Source organism: Gymnoscopelus braueri (assembly GCF_963280865.1).
Source record: "Gymnoscopelus braueri genome assembly, chromosome: 18".
Lineage (NCBI taxonomy): Eukaryota > Metazoa > Chordata > Actinopteri > Myctophiformes > Myctophidae > Gymnoscopelus > Gymnoscopelus braueri.
Window position 1 is genome coordinate 679,712 of NC_137618.1, and position 20,438 is coordinate 700,149.

The following is a 20,438-nucleotide window of genomic DNA, read 5'->3' on the forward strand; positions in this document are numbered from 1 at the left end:
CGGACATTTTAAGTGTTATCTTTGATGTGTCGTTACTCACCTACCGACGTAGAAAGTGGCGTTGATTTTTTCCAGCGATTCCCCTGTCGCCATTTTTTTTGACCCCCTCCGTTGGCATAATGGGAGCGCGTGGCTAAGGGAAATTCGTCTATTATAACCGATGCAAAGTTATTTTTTTCTCTACTACTACTCATTGTAGAGTCTCATGATACTCAAACATGCACTGAAAGTCCCTGAGAAGCTATCGCTAATGCCGAACGAGCTAACGCTGGTTGCTTGTTTCTCTCCCAGAACCTGGCAACTCGGTGTTGCCAGGCAGAGAAATAAGCAAACAAGCGGTATCTCTGGTTCTGTGTGGAATGTTTTTTTGTTTTTTAGTTTTTTTAACGGACATGTCTGTCTTTGGCAGTAAACGGGTGTATTTTAAAGACGGACATGTCCTTCTGGCAGCGCAATGTGTTAAACGTCATGCTGTGTTTTTTCCATAAACGTTGTTTTTAAATCGGTGGTTCTCAAGGTGGGGTCCGGTGACACCCAGGGGTCCTTGAGGGGGTTCCAAGGGGTCCCCAGCCAAATGAGTCACTTTAAGGCTGCACTATGAAACTTTCCTTGACCCTGGTTTCTTGCGCAAGTGCTTAAATTCTTTACCATTGAGCTAATAGAGCCGGCCTGCTTGCTCAGGGGATAAATTGGATCTTGACCATCACTTCAAACGTGTGTCAGATCCTGTGTCTAGGTGAGACATGACCTTTGACACCATCTAAATGTCTCAATAGAAGAGCAGGGAGACTAATTACAACCTACCTAATTACTAACCCTAACCCCACATGTCATTGTATTCATACTCTACCATACAGGTTGGACACAATTACCTTGTATTCACCTATTCAAAAATAAACCGCTCAGTTTAAAATGCAATGACCAGCAGCTATAATTGAAATTAATACAAATTCAACAATTCCGTTCCACCACTATAATAAAGGCTGAGGATCGGTCCTCTCCCCCCCCCCCCCCCCCCCCCCCCCCCAACAGTGGACTTGAGCCACATCACGCTAAAGGTTGTTTAATGTGGTCTCATTGATATGATAAAGGTTGTTTAATGTGGTCTCATTGATATGATAAAGGTTGTTTAATGTGGTCTCATTGATATGATAAAGGTTGTTTAATGTGGTCTCATTGATATGCCGATATCACACATTCTGCTCCAAACAACATTCCTAATTGGTTTTGTGTTGATTTAAATGCAGCCAAAGGCAGCGACCAGACAATCAGGGACTTAAAGATTAACAGAGTGGAGTATACGAGGCACAGAGTTAGCGTTTTACTTCCCTGTGAATACTCGTCCTTACGAGGCTTATAGTGGAGCGGGCAGCTCGATGCCCCAGAGGCCACGGCCATATAAGTATTTATTGAAACTCTTTTTCAGATAATAGGGATGGTGGAAGGCAAAGTCATGTTACCTTCTGGGTAATAGGCAGTCATAAAGGTTTTTTCTCCTGGTGTTTTTTCCCCTAATGGATTTTTTTTCAAACCATTACTTACTGTTTTGAGTTATGATTGTATGGCTGGCACGTCTTCAATACATATACTTCCTGTGCTGGCATACTGTACTGGAAATGGAAGAAGAAGAAAAAAAAACGTGTTCCAAATCAATCAGTGGTGAAAGAAGTACTCACATTTTGTACTTAAGTAAAAGTACCCCTACCATAATGTAGAACGTTACAAGTAAAAGTCTGGTATTCTAAATTCACTTGAGTAAAAGTACAAAAGCATTCACATTAAAATATACTTAAGTACTGAAAGTAAAAGTACTAATTTTGCTGAATGTCCCATTTCATTTCAAGTTTCTAAATGTATAAAAATGCTTTGAAAATAGCTGATCTACAAGCTCACAATGCGACGCGTTGTGAGCTTGTAAGATCGACTATTTTCAAATTGCCTAAGTGAGCGGGTACAGTGCTTTAGGCAGCAAGGGGGCATTTTTCATTTTTCATTTTATTACAGATTGTTGAAGTACAGAATATAAGCTTTCATATGATGTATCATTCATTGAAATTGGAACACATTTGAAGAAGATGTGATCATTTGAATCTTGTCATCTTTAATAGTCTAAACTGAGATAATCCCTTGTAAAGAATTTCCACTTTCTAGCACCTCTCAGCTCCAGGTAATGGGCGTGAACAATGGGTAATTTATTCAACCTAGCCACTCCTCTAACCACTCCCCCATTTTCGGATTTTTACTGTGGAAAGCAACTAAGTACATTTACTCAAGTACTGTACTTAAGTAAAAAAAATTAGGTATTTTATACATAGGCTATTTGAAAATAGCCGCTCTACAAGCTCACAATGCGCATTGCAACGTGTTGTGAGCTTGTAGATCAGCTATTTTCAAACATTTGAGTACTTTTACTTTAGGTACTTTAAGTATATTTTGATGCCAATACTTTTGTACTTTTACTTTGCTTGAATGTAACATTTTGAGCACAGGCCTTTTACTTTCTATATTGTGGTGTTGCTACCACCAAGTGCTTCTTCCACCACTAAATTTGACCCACTGGTAGTCGACTATAGTCGAGGTTTACCTACTAATGATAAAGACACGCACAAGCTAGGTCCTGGATTAACTCCAACCTGGTTTGCACTCTCCATTTACAACCCGTACATCTACAGAAACGTTCAGATTTCAAATATAAAGTCCTTACCTCATGACAACGGATGTTACCATTCACTTCGGGTGGGTCTAAGTACCCGTATCTTCCATATTGTTCAATAAAAAGCATTTTAATCCGATCGGCGGCCATTTTCTCATAGAGTTATAACGTATCAGGAGTGCAATACCCCCCCCAACCGATACGGCCGCGTAGTTGAAAAAAAAAACGGAGATGGCCATCAATCGGATCAAAATGCTTTTTATTTAACAATACGGAAGATACGGGTACTTATGAGGGCCCGTACATAATTATAACACCCGTGGTCATGAGATAAGAACTTTATATTTGAAATCTGAACGTTTATGTAGATGTACGAGTTGTAAATGGAGAAATGCAAACACCAGGTGTACGTTCTGCCATGACGCTTGGCGACGAGCTAACAATGCTAAAGCTCCTAGCCTCGTTACTCCACTGTTGTTTTGGCCACATCTTCAGTGAAATACTTCCATACGAACGTCGAGCGGCCTGTTGTTTAGCTGGGGCTGACCTCACCTAGCTGCTGTGTTCGCTACAATCTTATATTGTTTATACAACTAGATTCTGTCCCGAAAAAGACTAACGCAATACTAGCCGCTTCCTAGCCCTGGTCCAGAGCGTTAGTGAGATTATTTTTATTTACTCCACTGCGCCCTCTACAGATCTGGACAATTTGAACTTACCATTAAACAAATCTGTAGAGGGCACTGTGGAGTAAATAAAAATAATTTCCGTCTTGCGGACATTTTCTGCCCAAAAAGTGTATTTTACAGAGTAGCTGGGGTGCTGAGAGGCTTCCCACCTCCGAGAATAGACTTTCAACAACACAAAACAGCCTTTGTTTCAGTGAGTAGCGAAATGGTTTTGTTTATTTTCACTACTCTTGAGTCTTCCAGGGCGTTAGAGGGAACTCACTAACGCTCTGGACCAGGGTCCACCGTGGTGAAGTTCGTTTCAGCCTCAGGTTGAATATTCACCCAGTGGATATTACTCCAGTAAAGTAAAATACCTCAAAATTGTACTTAAGTACAGTACTTGAGTAAATGTACTTAGTAACTTTACACCACCACAGAGAGGAGCGAAACTGATGGGCGGGGATTAGGCTTGTAACCGGAGTACAATGCCTAGCTATGACCAATCGAAACCTCTCGGGTTAGCAACTCTCTACCAAACTCTCCGCCCACAGGACTCACAAACAGGCACACAGAATAGGAGCCTACTTTACTATACAAATTTAACCATTTAATGACGTTAAAACGGATATCTGTTGGGATTGAAAGCTTGCTCGACATTCGAACTGTGTTAATATGGAAAAAAACGAAAATCAGCCAAAAAAAAAAAAAAGTTATTTTGCTTAGTTTCTACCGTTTCTCATCTCGCGAGTTGATGCCCGAAACACCAGGCCTGCTCACAGTATGCATAGGGCTGAAGTGGTTAATGCATGTTTTGTAATAATAATCAAAATCTACAAAATAATTTAAGTACAGTACTTGGGTACGTGTAATTAGTTACTTTACACCACTGGTTCCAATGTAGCTATTATTTAGTCACCAGCACATGTCAATACTTTTCATACTTTTGTACTTTTACTCAAGTACATTTTGAATTCCGGGCTTTTACTTGTAACAGAGTATTTCTACATTGCAGTATTGATTTTTTGTACTTAAAGGTAGGGTAAGTGATATTTTTGGGTATTGTGATAGTAATCATTGTTACAGAGCGTTTGTTGGGTCACAGGGGTCTCTCCAGTTTTTTAGTAAACACAATATAGTACATTTTCAGATAGGAGACAACATTTAAGCCAATCAGGAGAGAGCACTGAAAATGCATTTTCTGTTTAATAAAGAGCTGGAGAGACATGGAGACTCCTTTTACTGAACAAACACTCTATAGCAATGAGTACTATCACAATATAGAGCTATTTAACACTGTTACTGAACAAACACTCTATAGCAATGAGTACTATCACAATATAGAGCTATTTAACACTTATTTTAACCAAAGTAAATCACTTACCCTACCTTTAAGTGAAATATTTGAGTACTTTTCCCACCACTGAATGTACAGTATGTAATATGTATAAGCACTGATTAGATGAACCACTGACTGTATATTGATTCTGCTTGATAATTGGATCATTCAGTCTTTTTGTCTTATCTGGGCATTCCCCCCTATGGGATCAATACAGTACAATCTTAATCTTAATTCCATTCACAGATGTTCAGCCCTCGGCACACATTGAATGGTAATAAATGCATTCTTATGCTTGTTTTCTTTTTTCCTTTTCTAAATAGGTATGATGACGCTAAATCAATACGTAGATATAAGACATGTCAAGGCACTGCATGGACCCAGTTGTTTACCTGACATTTGCAGAGATAAACAGACACAGTGAACACAGTGAATCCCAGTCTTTGTTCTACATAATAACTCTATTCTCTATTTGCAAGTCTGATGAAGAGGCTCTTCAGTCGTTCTGAATGTTACACACTACAGACTACACACTACTTCATACTGTGTCATTTTAGATTAGAGCTATAACCATTATTTTATACTTTGGCCCGTGCCGCGTTATGAGCTTGTAGATCTGCTATTTTTGAAAACATCTTGAAAATGTCTGCAAATCTTTGAATATATAATTTTTTAAAGCGAACATTTTAACTAAAATCTTTGCTTCTAAGGATTTTTAATCCTAAAAGTTTTTTTGAAAAAAAGAACGTATGTTGATATAATATCAGTGGTTCTCAAACTTTTTTCCATGTCAAGGACCCTCAAAATGATATGTATTTGACCGCAGACCCCCATCTCAAAACATGTTGTCCCAGGGACCCCCAGAAGCAAAGATTTGAGTTTAGTTTTTTTAGATTTCCACACATTTTCACAATGTTATTTTCTCTCTGGGGGCGTGTCTTCTAATCCAGTGCCCATACCCTAGGTGGGGTTGGTGAAAGGGCCTTTCTGTGTGGAGTTTGCATGTTCTCCCCGTGTCTCCTAGGGTAGTTAATACCCTCACAAAAACATGTAGTAATCCTGGTCTCTATACTGCCTCCCCCTGGTCAGCCGGGGCGCCTGATGGAGGGGAAAGGAACTGGTTGGAATAACGTGTTCCTTCCACGCGCTACGTCCTACCGGGGAAACTCCTCCCTGTCAGGTGATAAGAAGGTCAGTTGGCTCTCATGCACTGAAGGAGGCATGAGTTCGGCCCTGGGCTCCCTAGGCTGGCGGGGGGAGTGTAGCGTATGTAACACCGGGTGAAAAGGGGTTACAAAAATCGTGGGATAAAAAATGTAATAAAATAAATGTTTTCAAAAATAGCAGATTTACCAGCACTCTGTGCCACGTTATGAGCTTGCATATCTGCTATATTTTAATAGCCAAAGAAATCTAAACTGACCCAGATGCGTTCCCGGTCTTAATGGCTTAATGCAGATGTTTTGATGGAAACCTTATAGGGAAAATTATTATTCTGTTCTCAATAGCCGGTTGTAGAATGAATTAGAGATATCAGGGTGTATTTTTCTGTCTCTCAATAATGAAAAGGTTGGCCATCATTAACTATGAGGAGAGAACATAGCACTGCAATGTTTTTTATCTGCAAAGCCTTACATAATAAATTGCCTAATTATCTTAACAGCTTATTATTACTTAAAGTTCGCAATCACCATACCCGTTCACAAGATGAGTTGTTTTTTAAACATTCCCACTGTTAATTCTGAGCTGGGTAAGACTGTCTTTCATTACTATGCCCATTAGAACTGTCTACAATCAGTTTTAAAACTGGAGAACTTAATTTCAACTGATGGCTTCAAACAGCTCGTGAAGAATACTCTGAGATCAGTCTGTATTTTCACTCTCTGAAATTCAGAAATGTCTATTATTTTTAATGTTTAATGTTATGCTACGTTTACTGTAATCAGGGCGTCATTGGAAAAGAGAGCTTCCTGAATGAATAAAGGTGAAATGACAAATATACACATCTCAGTACATCTCAGTAACTTTAACCAATTCAATCCGGGAACGATCTATGTAATTTTAGTTTTCTTTGGCTATTCAAAAATAGCAGATATACAACCTCATAGTGCGGCACCGAGTGCCGTGCCACGAGCTTGTAGATCTACTTTTTTGGGGAGAAGTCGTGAAAATGTGTTCACATCTTTGAATGTATTTTTTTTCCGAACATTTGTAATTCAAATCTTTGCTTCTGGGGGTCCCTGGAACAAAATATTTTGAGATGGTGCCTGGCCTACTTGTTGTCCATTAGTTGTACGAGCTCTTGTCTTCTTGGATCTTGTTTATTGTCTCCGCCAGGCCGAAAGGCATGGCGAGAGAGTATGTTTTACCCCCTGTCCGTCCGTCCGTCCGTCCGTCCGTCCGTGACCAGCTACTCTCCGCCACCGTTGCCTTGATCGCAGCGAAACTGAGCACACATTTTTCACATGGGCCTTTTATTAATTTGTGCAAAACATATTTTTTGACAGTACTCCTACAGATTTTGTCCAAAAATCCCGCAAATCGGTACACAGTATCTCTATAGTCATTAAACAATAACTATATTGGTGTTTCAGATTTTTCATATTCCATCCTGATTGGCTAAAAATGGCTTCCAAAGTTTGCAGGAGTGCTCCGTTTTGAACAAAATGCCTCAAATCATGAACACAGCATGTAATTTCCATGAAATTTTGCACGCACATTTCCACTATGCCGAGGAAGAAATGGCACTTGAACATTTTCAAATCAGACTCATGGTGGCGCTATAACAGGCGGATTCATGTTTGTACCTATAACTGCACCGATCTGTGTAAAACTTTGTATGCGCATGCGAAAAACCTTTGCCCTGAATTTTTCACATCTGCCTTTTATAGCGCCACCAGGAGGCCGACTTACGTAAAACATATTTTTTTATATTACTCCCTCCGATTTTATCCAAATTTCACGCAAATCGGTACACATGATCTCCATAGTCATGTGATCAAGACGAATGTGTTTGATTGTTCATATTCCATTCTCATTGGCTAAGATTGACATCTAAAGTTTGCAGTAGTGGCTTGTTTTGAACAAAACTCCGCGAATCATGAACGCACCGTCCGATTGCGGTCAAACTTTGCACGCACATTCACACTATGTTGAGGAACAAATGCCACCCTTTTAAAATTGGCCTGTTATAGCGCCACCAGCAGATCTAATTTAGCAAAACAATTTTTTTTGCACAAAATGCCTCAAGCCATGAATGCAGTGTCCGATTGCCGTGCAAGGCCTAATAAGAAATGGCACCCTTTTCACATTGGCCTATTATAGCGCCACCAGGAGGCCACAATAACCTACCTGACCTGGCGGAGACCTGTGCTCCGAGGAGCACTTTTTCTAGTTCGATACTTATTTGTTTTAGCTCTTGCTCATTTGATTTTCCTACTTTGTCTCATCTATTTATGAAAGTATGTCGCTGATATATTGCACTTTTACTTTAGCGATAGGTATACTCTTAGTTGCTTGTTTTAGAAGAGAATTCACTTCATACTTCTGGTGATTAGTAGTGTTCTTCCCTACCTACAGTAGGTTGAATGCACTTATTGTAAGTCGCTTTGGATAAAAGTGTCTGCTAAATGACTGTGTAATGTAATGTAATGTAATGTAATGTAATGTAATGTAATGTAATGGTGGTCTGCGGCCAAATACATATATTATAGCAACATGTGTTTTTTTCAAAAAAAACTGTTAGAAGACATTTTTTAGAATCCCCCAGAACCAAAGATTTGAGTTAAAAATGTTCGCTTATACATATATTCAAAGCACGATTTTTCAACCAAAAAATGCAGATACAAAGCTCATAGCGCGGCACACGCTGCTGCGCTTTGAGCTTGTAGATCTTCTATTTTTGAATAGCCAAAGAAATATTTAAATGACACACAGATGTGTTCCCGGTCTTAATGGGCTAAAATGTATGGAAGTCACGGATGATACTTAGAACCACATGAACCCTAAGCGTCCAGATTGTGGGTCAAGGACAGTGTTGTATAAGCTGATCTGTGCTGTGGTATAGGTATAGGCTATAGGATAGAGTTCTGGCCATATGTCCAAACTTTAGGTGTAAGTGCTGCGTTCGCTGCATTTCCTGCTCCATATTGAACACCAGCTGTGCTTTAAATCCCATGAATGAGGAGATGAGGTCCATGGAGAGTTAAGTACAGTACATACAGTACTACTCTTTTACTCTCTGCAATCGCAACATGGAGATACTACAGGCACACATACATACATTAATGCCAATATTATTTGGCTTTGTAAAAACATACTTGTGTCTTGTAACTTATGGATTGTTTGTACAAAGTACAAGAATAATATTGGCATTAACACTTTGAGTTCCTCCTCCAGACTGAGTGTGAATGGTGAGCGACAGTGTTGCCAGATTTTTCAAGAGAAACAAGCGGCCAGGTCTGTGAAAGCAAGCCCGAAGAAAGTGACTAGGCTAAGTTTCACGACTTTACATTGGCTGTTTGAAAATAGCAGATCTGCAAGCTCACAAGGCGCCGCCATACAACATGTTGTGAGCTTGTAGATCTGCTATTTTCAAAAACATATTTGGAATATGTTTTAATAATTTTAACGACACAAATCTTGTATGTGGGTCCCTGGCACAAAATATTTTCAGATTGGGAAAAAATTAGGAAACAAGCCAAAACAAGTCCAAAAAAACGCAACGCCGCAACTACCAATATTTACAAGCCACTATACAGAAACACATGCCCCAAGTCGCTTATAATAAGCGGACATGGCAACACTGGTGAGCCACACAGTAGCACAACAGAAGTGGTTGTGTTTGAAACACAGGCACTTGACACCCCTGTCCCTTTCACACCCGGCACACCTGGCCAACGGCTGTTGGAGCGTGGGTGTGAATTTCAGCCGTGTCTTTGTTTTATTACACAATCTGTGAAGAGAAGCCTCCTGCTACAAGATGTGTGGGAGGACATTTACAGTAGAAAGTGCAACCGTAGAAGGAGTCAGAAGTTCCAGACCTCCAGAGGTCAATGACCACAACATGTCAAATGAAGCGGTCATGAAGGTCAATAAACTGTATGTTTTAATCTAACAGGGTCTAATGATGCCGTGGCTTCCCTGTGCAGTCAGTGCTTCTTGGAGATAGGACTGCAAACAGTCAATTATTTCCTTAGAGATTATTGTGAGACTCTCTTACACCCTGTCCGTCCGTGTGTCCGTGTGTCTGTCTGTGAACAGCTAATCTCCGGCACTGTTGGCCCATGCAGTCGCTGCGAAACTGTGCACGCACACTCCCTGATGTCAAAGACGAACGTCTGCCCCGAATTTTTCAGATTGGCCTGTTAGAGCGCCACCAGGAGGCCGATTTTTGAAAAACACGTTTCTTTGTATCACTCCTACAGATTTTGTCCAAACATCATGCAGATTGGTACACAGTATCTCTATAGTCATGTGATCAAGACGGATGTGTCCGATATTTCATATTCCATCCTAATTGGCCAACATTGGCTTCCAAAGTTTGCAGGATTGGTCCGTTTTGAACAAAATGCCTCAAATCATGAACGCGGTGTGCGATTTCCGTGACATTTTGCATGCACATTCCCACTATGCTGAGGAAGAAATGCCACCCTTTTCACATTGGCCTATTATAGCGCCACCAGCAGTTACTTTGTCTCAACTAACCTGACCTGGCATGGGCTGGACTGATGGCGTGGATTCACTCACAAAGTTCCATGTGTGGGTGGATCTGTGTTGTCGTGTTGCCCCAGGCTAACCCTAACCCCCTAATTAGCACCGTCTCTAACTCCCCTCAAGAGACCGTGGGGGCAGCAGCATGCCACTTGGACACAGGCCGGGGTCTGATCAGCCTCGGTTGGGTTGCCTGGAGGAGGGTGTCTGTTGTAAGACCCTTAACACCCAGGGACTCCAGGAAACAACACTGATGATGTGTCCAAGTTTGTGCATCAGTTGATGTTGTATTAACTGCTGCACAAAAAGGGAAAATGTCCGATTTATAAGAATCATACACAATCCGAACAGTATTGGTGAAACATAGAGTAGTACGGATAATGCACAGTGTGTTATCATAATCATCTCTACTTGTTGTCAGCAAGAAGAACATGTTTAAAGTATTTTATTGTCTATTTTGCCTTATTTCCACATTTATAGTTTTTGACACACAGAGTATATCCAGCTGAGACGACTTGCCTTGTCAAGGTTCAAGCAAAGCTGTTGACATGCTTCTTTAATCATAGTGGAGATGCAGACAAACAGTTTTGTTTTCTCTGCCAGAGAATAAACAGACCCAGCAGCAGCTCATCTCACAGCGTCGTTCGCATCACAGCGGCTAAAAGGTGACATGAATTTCCATGCAAAACTAAGACTCACCAAAGGGTAAGTGAAGTGCTGCATTCAGCCGAGAACATAATTGGCCTCTATTATTATACATATATTAACACAGAATGTTTGTCTGACTTCTCTTATCATTTTTTTTAATCCCACGATTTTGCAACCTTTTTTCACCCAGTGCCAATTGTCTAAGTGATCCTGGGCGCTACGCTCCCCCCGCCAGCCTAGGGAGCCCAGAGCCGAGCTCATGCCTCCTCCTTCAATGCATGAGAGCCAACTGACCTTCTTGTCACGTGACAGGGGGGAGTTTCCCCGGTAGGACGTAGTGCGTGGAAGGAACACGTTATTCAAACCAGTTCCCTTCCCCTCCTCCTGTCATGGGGGAGGAAGTATAGAGAGGATTACTACATGTTTTTGTGAGGGTATTACCTACCCTGAGAGACACGGGGAGAACATGCAAACTCCACACAGAGAGGCCCTTTCGCCAGATTGTTTGTCTTACTTAAGTAAAAGTATCAATACTGCCATGTAGAAATACTCTGTTACAAGTAAAAGTCTGGAATTCAACATTTACTTGAGTAAAAGTACACAAGTATTGATAACAACATGTACTTAAGTAGCAAAAGTAGAAAGTACTCATTATGCAGAATGTCCCATTTAGCAAGTTTTCAAATGTATAAAATGTATAAAAATATTTTGAAAATAGCAGATCTACAAGCTCACAATGCGTGGCATTGTGAGCTTGTAGATCGGCTATTTTCAATTGGCCAAAATGTATATAGGGCTGAAGTAGTTAATGTATGTTTTGTAATAATAATCTAAATCTACGATGCATGGTGAGCTTGTAGATCTGCTATTTTCAGAGTACACCCGAGCACAACCAAACATAAAATGACTTGTCTTTTAGTTCTACTGGATCTCTTCTCCACTAGATCCTCACTAACATTTGAGTCTAGTTTTTATTTGTTGATGAAATTGTCAATATATTTAGTTAGTCTTAGTTTTAGTCATCGTAGCTTAGTTTTTATTTTGTTTCCGTCAGTGAAAAAAGGTAGTCGACGAAATCAACACTGCTGCGGCGTGACAGCAGAGCTAACAACACTGTGTAGAGCTCAAGACCCTGATGCTAGAGAGGATGGCAGCGAATCACGAGTTCCCCGAGTTGGTGCTGTCTAGACCGCACTGTGGCATTGTCGGGATGAGTGAGTTAACTGGATCTCTGTTGAGTTGACATTTTTTGTAATCCTGAATTTTCCTTCCCAAACCAGACAACACAGTCTGTGTCTGTTGTTGTAGCAATTAAAATGATGCCTTGAAATGAATTGTGCTACCAGGCAGGTCATCTAAACCTGACCTTGCAGTGATGTCTGGTAGCAGTAGCTATACTCAGTAGCTATACGTACATAATATATCACCCAGTGGATATTGAGTTCTGGCATTATTACCCGGTCTGTACAATGTAAACAGATCACAATTAGATATTCTAGCCGACCCAGAGGAGTATCTTCACGAGCACGATCGCTTTCCAAGGCAATCTATAATATTTCTCCATAACCTTTTAATTCATTTAGACCGGGAACGCATCTGTGTCATTTTAAGATGTCTTTGGGCTATACCAAAACAGCAGATCTACAAGCTCATAGCACGGCACAGAGGGCCGCGCTATGAGCTTGTAGAGCTGCTATTTATAGAGAGAGAGAGAGAGAGAGAGAGAGAGAGAGAGAGAGAGAGAGAGAGAGAGAGAGAGAGAGAGAGAGAGAGAGAGAGAGAGAGAGAGAGAGAGAGAGATTCTATATATTATATTGCCCAAATTTTCACAATAAAAAATGTGTACTTGGTGCCACGCTATGAGCTTGTATATCTGCTATTTTTGAACGATCCAAAGAAATGTTAAAATGACACAGATGTGTCTCCGGTCTGACTGGCTTAAAGCTGCATATTATAATATTATAATGCCTCTCTGCAGCATAGAGACAATCTGCTCACTGCTGTTGCAATCAAAGACAATCATGGTATCAATCTAAAGTTTGTGGTCCATGCGGACCTTCATCAGAATATGAATGATTCCACAACGAGTTGAATATGTTAAACACATCCTCTGTCTCTCTGCTGCAAAACACTGATTTCCTGCAGAGGAGGTGTTCATCATGCACAATTACCAATGAATATTTAAAACAATGACAATGACCATGATTACATCACTAACTATGAGTGAAGTATCTTCATATGATAGAACCAGACACTAACCAAACATCTATCTACTCATCTGATGAGTGATAGACTCACCGTACCTCACTGAACAGTGGTGGAAAGTAACTAAGTACATTTACTCAAGTACTATACTTAAGTACAGTTTTGAGGTATTTTTTTTTACTTTACTGGAGTATTTCCAATTTTCAGTACTTTTATTTCTACTCCATTACATCTCAGAGGCAAATATTATACTTTTACTCCACTACAATTATTTGAAAACTTTAGTTACTAGTTAGTTTGTAGATTTTGATTATTATTACAAAACATACGTTAACCACTTCAGCCCTACAGTATATACATTTTGGCCATTTGAAAATAGCAGATCTACAAGCTCACAACGTAGATCTGCAATTTTTTGGCAGATGTTCCCCCTCTAGAATAAAGAGGATGTTGGAGTTTAAAGCGGTTCAGACAGGGAGCAGACATGTGGACTATCTGTGAACTTTTGCCCTTTGGTCGTCCACTAGCTGACTCATTCACAGTGTACCATCAGCCCCATTTCATAGCAGAGCGGTACGGACACGGTGTGGACCTGCTCACTGAGCAGAGCCTGGGAAACATCTGGACATTTGAGGTCCTGGCGGACATGTACAGTCAGTGGTGGAAAAAGTACTAAAATGTTTTACTTAAGTAAAAGTACCAATACTGCATTGTAGAAATACTCTGTTACAAGTAAAAGTCTGGAATTCAAAATGTATGTCACAGCCCTGTCCTGGGTGAGGGTATAGTGTGTAACCCATTAGTACAACCAGACATTCTGAATTATATAATAACAAATAAACAACTAGAAAAAGTGCTCCTCGGAGCACAGGTCTCCGCCAGGTCAGGTACGTTAGTCTGGCCTCCTGGTGGCGCTATAACAGGCCAATGTGAAAAGGGTGCCACTGCATTCATGATTTGAGGCATTTTGTTCCAAAAATGTGTTTTGGTAAATTAGACCTGCTGGTGGCGCTATAACAGGCCAATGTGAAAAAGGGTGGCATTTCTTCCTTGGCCTAGTGGGAATGCGTTTGTGGAATTTCACGGAAATCGTAAGCTGCGTTCATGATTTCAGGCATTTTGTTCAAAACGGACCAATCCCGAAAATTTTGGAAGCAAACCTTAGCCAATGAGGATGGAATATGGGAAATCGGACAGATCCGTGTTGATCACATGACTAAAGAGATACTGTGTACCGATTTGCATGACATTTGGATAAAATCTGTAGGAATAATGTAAAAAAAAATGGGTTTTGCACAAATCGGCCTCCAGGTGGCGCTATAACAGGCCCATGTGAAAAGCTGGTAACTGGTAACTGGCCAGAGATGAGCTGGTAACAAACGGACAGGACACACGGACACACGGACGGACGGAGGGTAAAACATACTCTCTCGCCATGCCTTTCGGCCTGGCGGAGACAATAAACAAATGCATTTAAACTTAAACATTATCATTTTAAGATAACATTCACCTCCTTAGAGACTGAGAACTCCTGAGAATGTGAGTACCAGCAGACTGCCAGGTAATGATTGCGAACGCAGCGGAAGGAGGCACGCCTCCGCGCAAGTGGAGCATACTATGAAACCGTGCTCGGCTTGTGTGTGTGCCTGGGTCTCTGTGTGCACTTTCTGTGTGCAGCTCCTCTGAGATAAGTAAATGTCCAATTTAGACGTACCATACATCAAATGAAAGGTCTTTGAAAAGTGAACACACCTGTCAAGTTTTTTTTTTTTTTTTTTTGCGTTCGCTTCCCACGTTCGCGCGTCTTACTTGTATATAATAATATAATATATAATATATATAATAACAGCTCACCACTATAGGGGCCCCATGGCCCCTCACACCAGACAGACCAAATAAATAGGGGGTATTCATAATACTGTACTTCTATTCATTAGCCATAAACCGGCACAAAATACATTATGTACATTTTACTTAGACGTGTAGATCTTGGCTTTCATTTCTTCTTTGACACATACAAAACCCCCCTGGACCCATGGCCAAATGGTTTGGCCCAATTTGGCCCCATTGAGTGGCTGCAGGTGTGTCTCCTGACAAACCTATAAACTGTCCTGAAACCCAACCTGACTCTGTTAGGATCCAGAGCAGAGCCACGGTGAGAGAGATGAGAGAGATGACTCATTTGTTTGTGAGTGTTTTTCTTAAATAAAGAAGAAAAATAAATCTTAAAGTTTGTATTTTGTTGTTCGTTTGTCCACACACACACACACACACACACACACACACACACACACACACACACACACACACACACACACACACACACACACACACACACACACACACACACACACACAACCTAACAAGTGTGCACCATTGAAAGGCATGTGTCAGAACAGTGACAGTGTGTGGTCACACTGTCACAATGTACTTGAGTAAAAGTACAAAAGTATTGGTATAAAAATGTACTTTCAGTACCAAAAGTAAAAGTACTCGTTATGCAGAATGTCCCATTTCACAAGTTTTCAAATGTATACAATGTTTAAAAATCCTTTGAAAATAGCAGATCTACAAGCTCACAACGCGTCGCTTCGCGACACGTTGTGAGCTTGTAGATCTGCTATTTTCAAATTGCCAAAGTTTAAATAGGGTGAAGTGGTTTTGTAATAATAATCAGAATCGACAAAGTAACTAGTAACTAAAGTTGTCAAATAATTGTAGTGGAGTAAAAGTACAATATTTGCCTCTGAGATGTAGTGGAGTAGAAGTAAAACTATCGCAAATTGGAAATACTCCAGTAAAGTAAAAGTACCTCAAAATTGTACTTAAGTAGAGAACTTGAGTACATGTACTCAGTTACTTTCCACCACTGTGTACAGTATAGTGCAACCTGATCAGTGCTCACAGTGTACAGTATGTCCTCATGGACTCAAAGTGAACCCTGAGCAGATGTCCACCCAGGAGGTCCACCCAGGAGGTCCACCCAGGAGGTCCATCCAGGAGGTCCATCCAGGAGGTCCACCCAGGAGGTCCATCCAGGAGGTCCATCCAGGAGGTCCATCCAGGAGGTCCACCCAGGAGGTCCACTCAGGAGGTCCACCCAGGAGGTCCATCCAGGAGGTCCACCCAGGAGGTCCACTCAGGAGGTCCATCCAGGAGGTCCATCCAGGAGGTCCACCCAGGAGGTCCACCCAGGAGGTCCATCCAGGAGGTCCATCCAGGAGGTCCACCCAGGAGGTCCATCCAGGAGGTCCACTCAGGAGGTCCACCCAGGAGGTCCATCCAGGAGGTCCACCCAGGAGGTCCACCCAGGAGGTCCATCCAGGAGGTCCACCCAGGAGGTCCATCCAGGAGGTCCACCCAGGAGGTCCACTCAGGAGGTCCATCCAGGAGGTCCACCCAGGAGGTCCACCCAGGAGGTCCACCCAGGAGGTCCATCCAGGAGGTCCATCCAGGAGGTCCACCCAGGAGGTCCATCCAGGAGGTCCACCCAGGAGGTCCATCCAGGAGGTCCACCCAGGAGGTCCACCCAGGAGGTCCACCCAGGAGGTCCATCCAGGAGGTCCACCCAGGAGGTCCATCCAGGAGGTCCATCCAGGAGGTCCACCCAGGAGGTCCACCCAGGAGGTCCATCCAGGAGGTCCACCCAGGAGGTCCATCCAGGAGGTCCATCCAGGAGGTCCACCCAGGAGGTCCATCCAGGAGGTCCACCCAGTGGTTTTGTGGGTCTGTCCGTGCGTAGTTTATTTGGCGAACTTGAACTTCTTCTGAACTGTGTTTGACTCTGATAAACTCTCCTCATGCTGTAGGTCAGGACCAGAGAAACTCTCCTCATGCTGTAGGTCAGACCAGAGAAACTCTCCTCATGCTGTAGGTCAGGACCAGAGAAACTCTCCTCATGCTGTAGGTCAGACCAGAGAAACTCTCCTCATGCTGTAGGTCAGACCAGAGAAACTCTCCTCATGCTGTAGGTCAGACCAGAGAAACTCTCCTCATGCTGTAGGTCAGACCAGAGAAACTCTCCTCATGCTGTAGGTCAGGACCAGAGAAACTCTCCTCATGCTGTAGGTCAGGACCAGAGAAACTCTCCTCATGCTGTAGGTCAGGACCAGAGCCAGAAGGATGAAGGTTAACATCCTCCCCAAGCTGTAGTGTTTCATAATGGGCTCTTGGCGGGTGTACATGTGTTTGATGTGCTGTAGATGGCCTCTTGGCGGGTGTACATGTGTTTGATGTGCTGTAGATGGGCTCTTGGCGGGTGCACATGTGTTTGATGTGCTGTAGATGGGCTCTTGGCGGGTGTACATGTGTTTGATGTGCTGTAGATGGGCTCTTGGCGGGTGTACATGTGTTTGAGGTGCTGTAGATGAGCTCTTGGCGGGTGTACTTGTGTTTGATGTGCTGTAGATGAGCTATTGGCGGGTGTACATGTGTTTGAGGTGCTGTAGATGGGCTCTTGGCGGGTGTACATGTGTTTGCTGTGCTGTATATGGGCTCTTGGCGGGTGTACATGTGTTTGATGTGCTGTAGATGAGCTCTTGGCGGGTGTACATGTGTTTGATGTGCTGTAGATGAGCTATTGGCGGGTGTACATGTGTTTGAGGTGCTGTAGATGGGCTCTTGGCAGGTGTACATGTGTTTGATGTGCTGTAGATGAGCTCTTAGCCCGGTGCACATGTGTTTGAGGTGCTGTAGATGGGCTCTTGGCGGGTGTACATGTGTTTGATGTGCTGTATATGGGCTCTTGGCGGGTGTACATGTGTTTGATGTGCTGTAGATGAGCTCTTGGTGGGTGTACATGTGTTTGATGTGCTGTAGATGAGCTCTTGGCGGGTGTACATGTGTTTGAGGTGCTGTAGATGGGCTCTTGGCGGGTGTACATGTGTCTGAGGTGCTGTAGATGAGCTCTTGGTGGGTGTACATGTGTTTGAGGTGCTGTAGATGAGCTCTTGGCGGTTGTACATGTGTTTGCTGTGCTGTAGATGAGCTCTTGGCGGGTGTACATGTGTTTGATGTGCTGTAGATGAGCTCTTGGCGGGTGTACATGTGTTTGATGTGCTGTAGATGAGCTATTGGCGGGTGTACATGTGTTTGAGGTGCTGTAGATGGGCTCTTGGCAGGTGTACATGTGTTTGATGTGCTGTAGATGAGCTCTTAGCCCGGTGCACATGTGTTTGAGGTGCTGTAGATGGGCTCTTGGCGGTTGTACATGTGTTTGATGTGCTGTATATGGGCTCTTGGCGGGTGTACATGTGTTTGATGTGCTGTAGATGAGCTCTTGGCGGGTGTACATGTGTTTGATGTGCTGTAGATGAGCTCTTGGCGGGTGTACATGTGTTTGAGGTGCTGTAGATGGGCTCTTGGCGGGTGTACATGTGTCTGAGGTGCTGTAGATGAGCTCTTGGTGGGTGTACATGTGTTTGAGGTGCTGTGGATGAGCTCTTGGCGGGTGTACATGTGTTTGAGGTGCTGTAGATGAGCTCTTGGCGGTTGTACATGTGTTTGCTGTGCTGTAGATGAGCTCTTGGCGGGTGTACATGTGTTTGATGTGCTGTAGATGAGCTCTTGGCAGGTGTACATGTGTTTGATGTGCTGTAGATGAGCTATTGGCGGGTGTACATGTGTTTGAGGTGCTGTTGATGGGCTCTTGGCAGGTGTACATGTGTTTGATGTGCTGTAGATGAGCTCTTAGCACGGTGCACATGTGTTTGAGGTGCTGTAGATGGGCTCTTGGCGGGTGTACATGTGTTTGATGTGCTGTATATGGGCTCTTGGCGGGTGTACATTTGTTTGAGGTGCTGTGGATGAGCTCTTGGCGGGTGTACATGTGTTTGAGGTGCTGTAGATGAGCTCTTGGCGGGTGTACATGTGTTTGAGGTGCTGTAGATGGGCTCTTGGCGGGTGTACATGTGTCTGAGGTGCTGTAGATGAGCTCTTGGCGGGTGTACATGTGTTTGATGTGCTGTAGATGAGCTATTGGCGGGTGTACATGTGTTTGAGGTGCTGTAGATGGGCTCTTGGCAGGTGTACATGTGTTTGATGTGCTGTAGATGAGCTCTTAGCCCGGTGCACATGTGTTTGAGGTGCTGTAGATGGGCTCTTGGCGGGTGTACATGTGTTTGATGTGCTGTATATGGGCTGTTGGCGGGTGTACATGTGTTTGATGTGCTGTAGATGAGCTCTTGGCAGGTGCACATGTGTTTGATGTGCTGTAGATGAGCTCTTGGCGGGTGTACATGTGTTTGAGGTGCTGTAGATGGGCTCTTGGCGGGTGTACATGTGTCTGAGGTGCTGTAGATGAGCTCTTGGCGGGTGTACATGTGTTTGAGGTGCTGTAGATGAGCTCTTGGCGGGTGTACATGTGTTTGAGGTGCTGTAGATGAGCTCTTGGCGGTTGTACATGTGTTTACTGTGCTGTAGATGAGCTCTTGGCGGGTGTACATGTGTTTGTTGTGCTGTAGATGAGCTCTTGGCGGGTGTACATGTGTTTGTTGTGCTGTAGATGAGCTGTTGGCGGGTGTACATGTGTTTGTTGTGCTGTAGATGAGCTCTTGGCGGGTGTACATGTGTTTGTTGTGCTGTAGATGAGCTCTTGGCGGGTGTACATGTGTTTGTTGTGCTGTAGATGAGCTTGAGAGCTGTCTCACCATACAATGTAAGTCAATGAGGAGCATATTTAGAATGATCTATTTCTAATCAATGGAGTAATTATTTTTGTTCCACCTTTGGAGTTACACCATGGCAAGATAACTACACAACCTAAACCTCTACCAAAGTGGTCTTGCCCTTTAAGCATTTACTGCAAATGGAGATGGTGCTGCTGTATTTACTGACTTGATTCTACTCTGTGAGATGATCCATGCTAACCCCCCCCCCCCCCCCCCCCCCACCCCCCCCACCCCCCCCACCCCCACCTCTCTGGTAGCACACATGGTATTCCAGCACCGCAGACAGCACACGTAGGCTACTTTCAACATGGATGAAGGAAAGCAGAGACGGCGCAGATAGACATTTCAAAGACATTCAGTATTACACACCACACCAGATCAAAGATAGGAGGCGACTGAAATCTATTCATTTTGTCTTTGGGATAATGTGAATCCAAGTGCAGACTTGAATAAGTTACATCAGCATTTTAGACATTCTCATTCAGTTGGTGAGAGCTTAATTAATGAAAAAAGAAAAGAAAAGCTTAGGCTACTTACACAGAAGC

General features: G+C 42.9%; 1 protein-coding gene across 1 annotated transcript in view; it reads right to left on the bottom strand.

The window, feature by feature from the left end:
• Positions 1-17,197: 17,197 nt before the first annotated feature.
• Positions 17,198-20,438, bottom strand: part of LOC308105811 (low-density lipoprotein receptor-related protein 1B-like) — a gene marked incomplete at its 3' end in the record, with an annotated part of 706,266 nt that continues 703,025 nt past the window's right edge. The window contains 1 exon segment of the mRNA XM_080456736.1: positions 17,198-17,320. Within this exon segment, the coding sequence (XP_080312862.1) occupies positions 17,198-17,320 (123 nt within the window).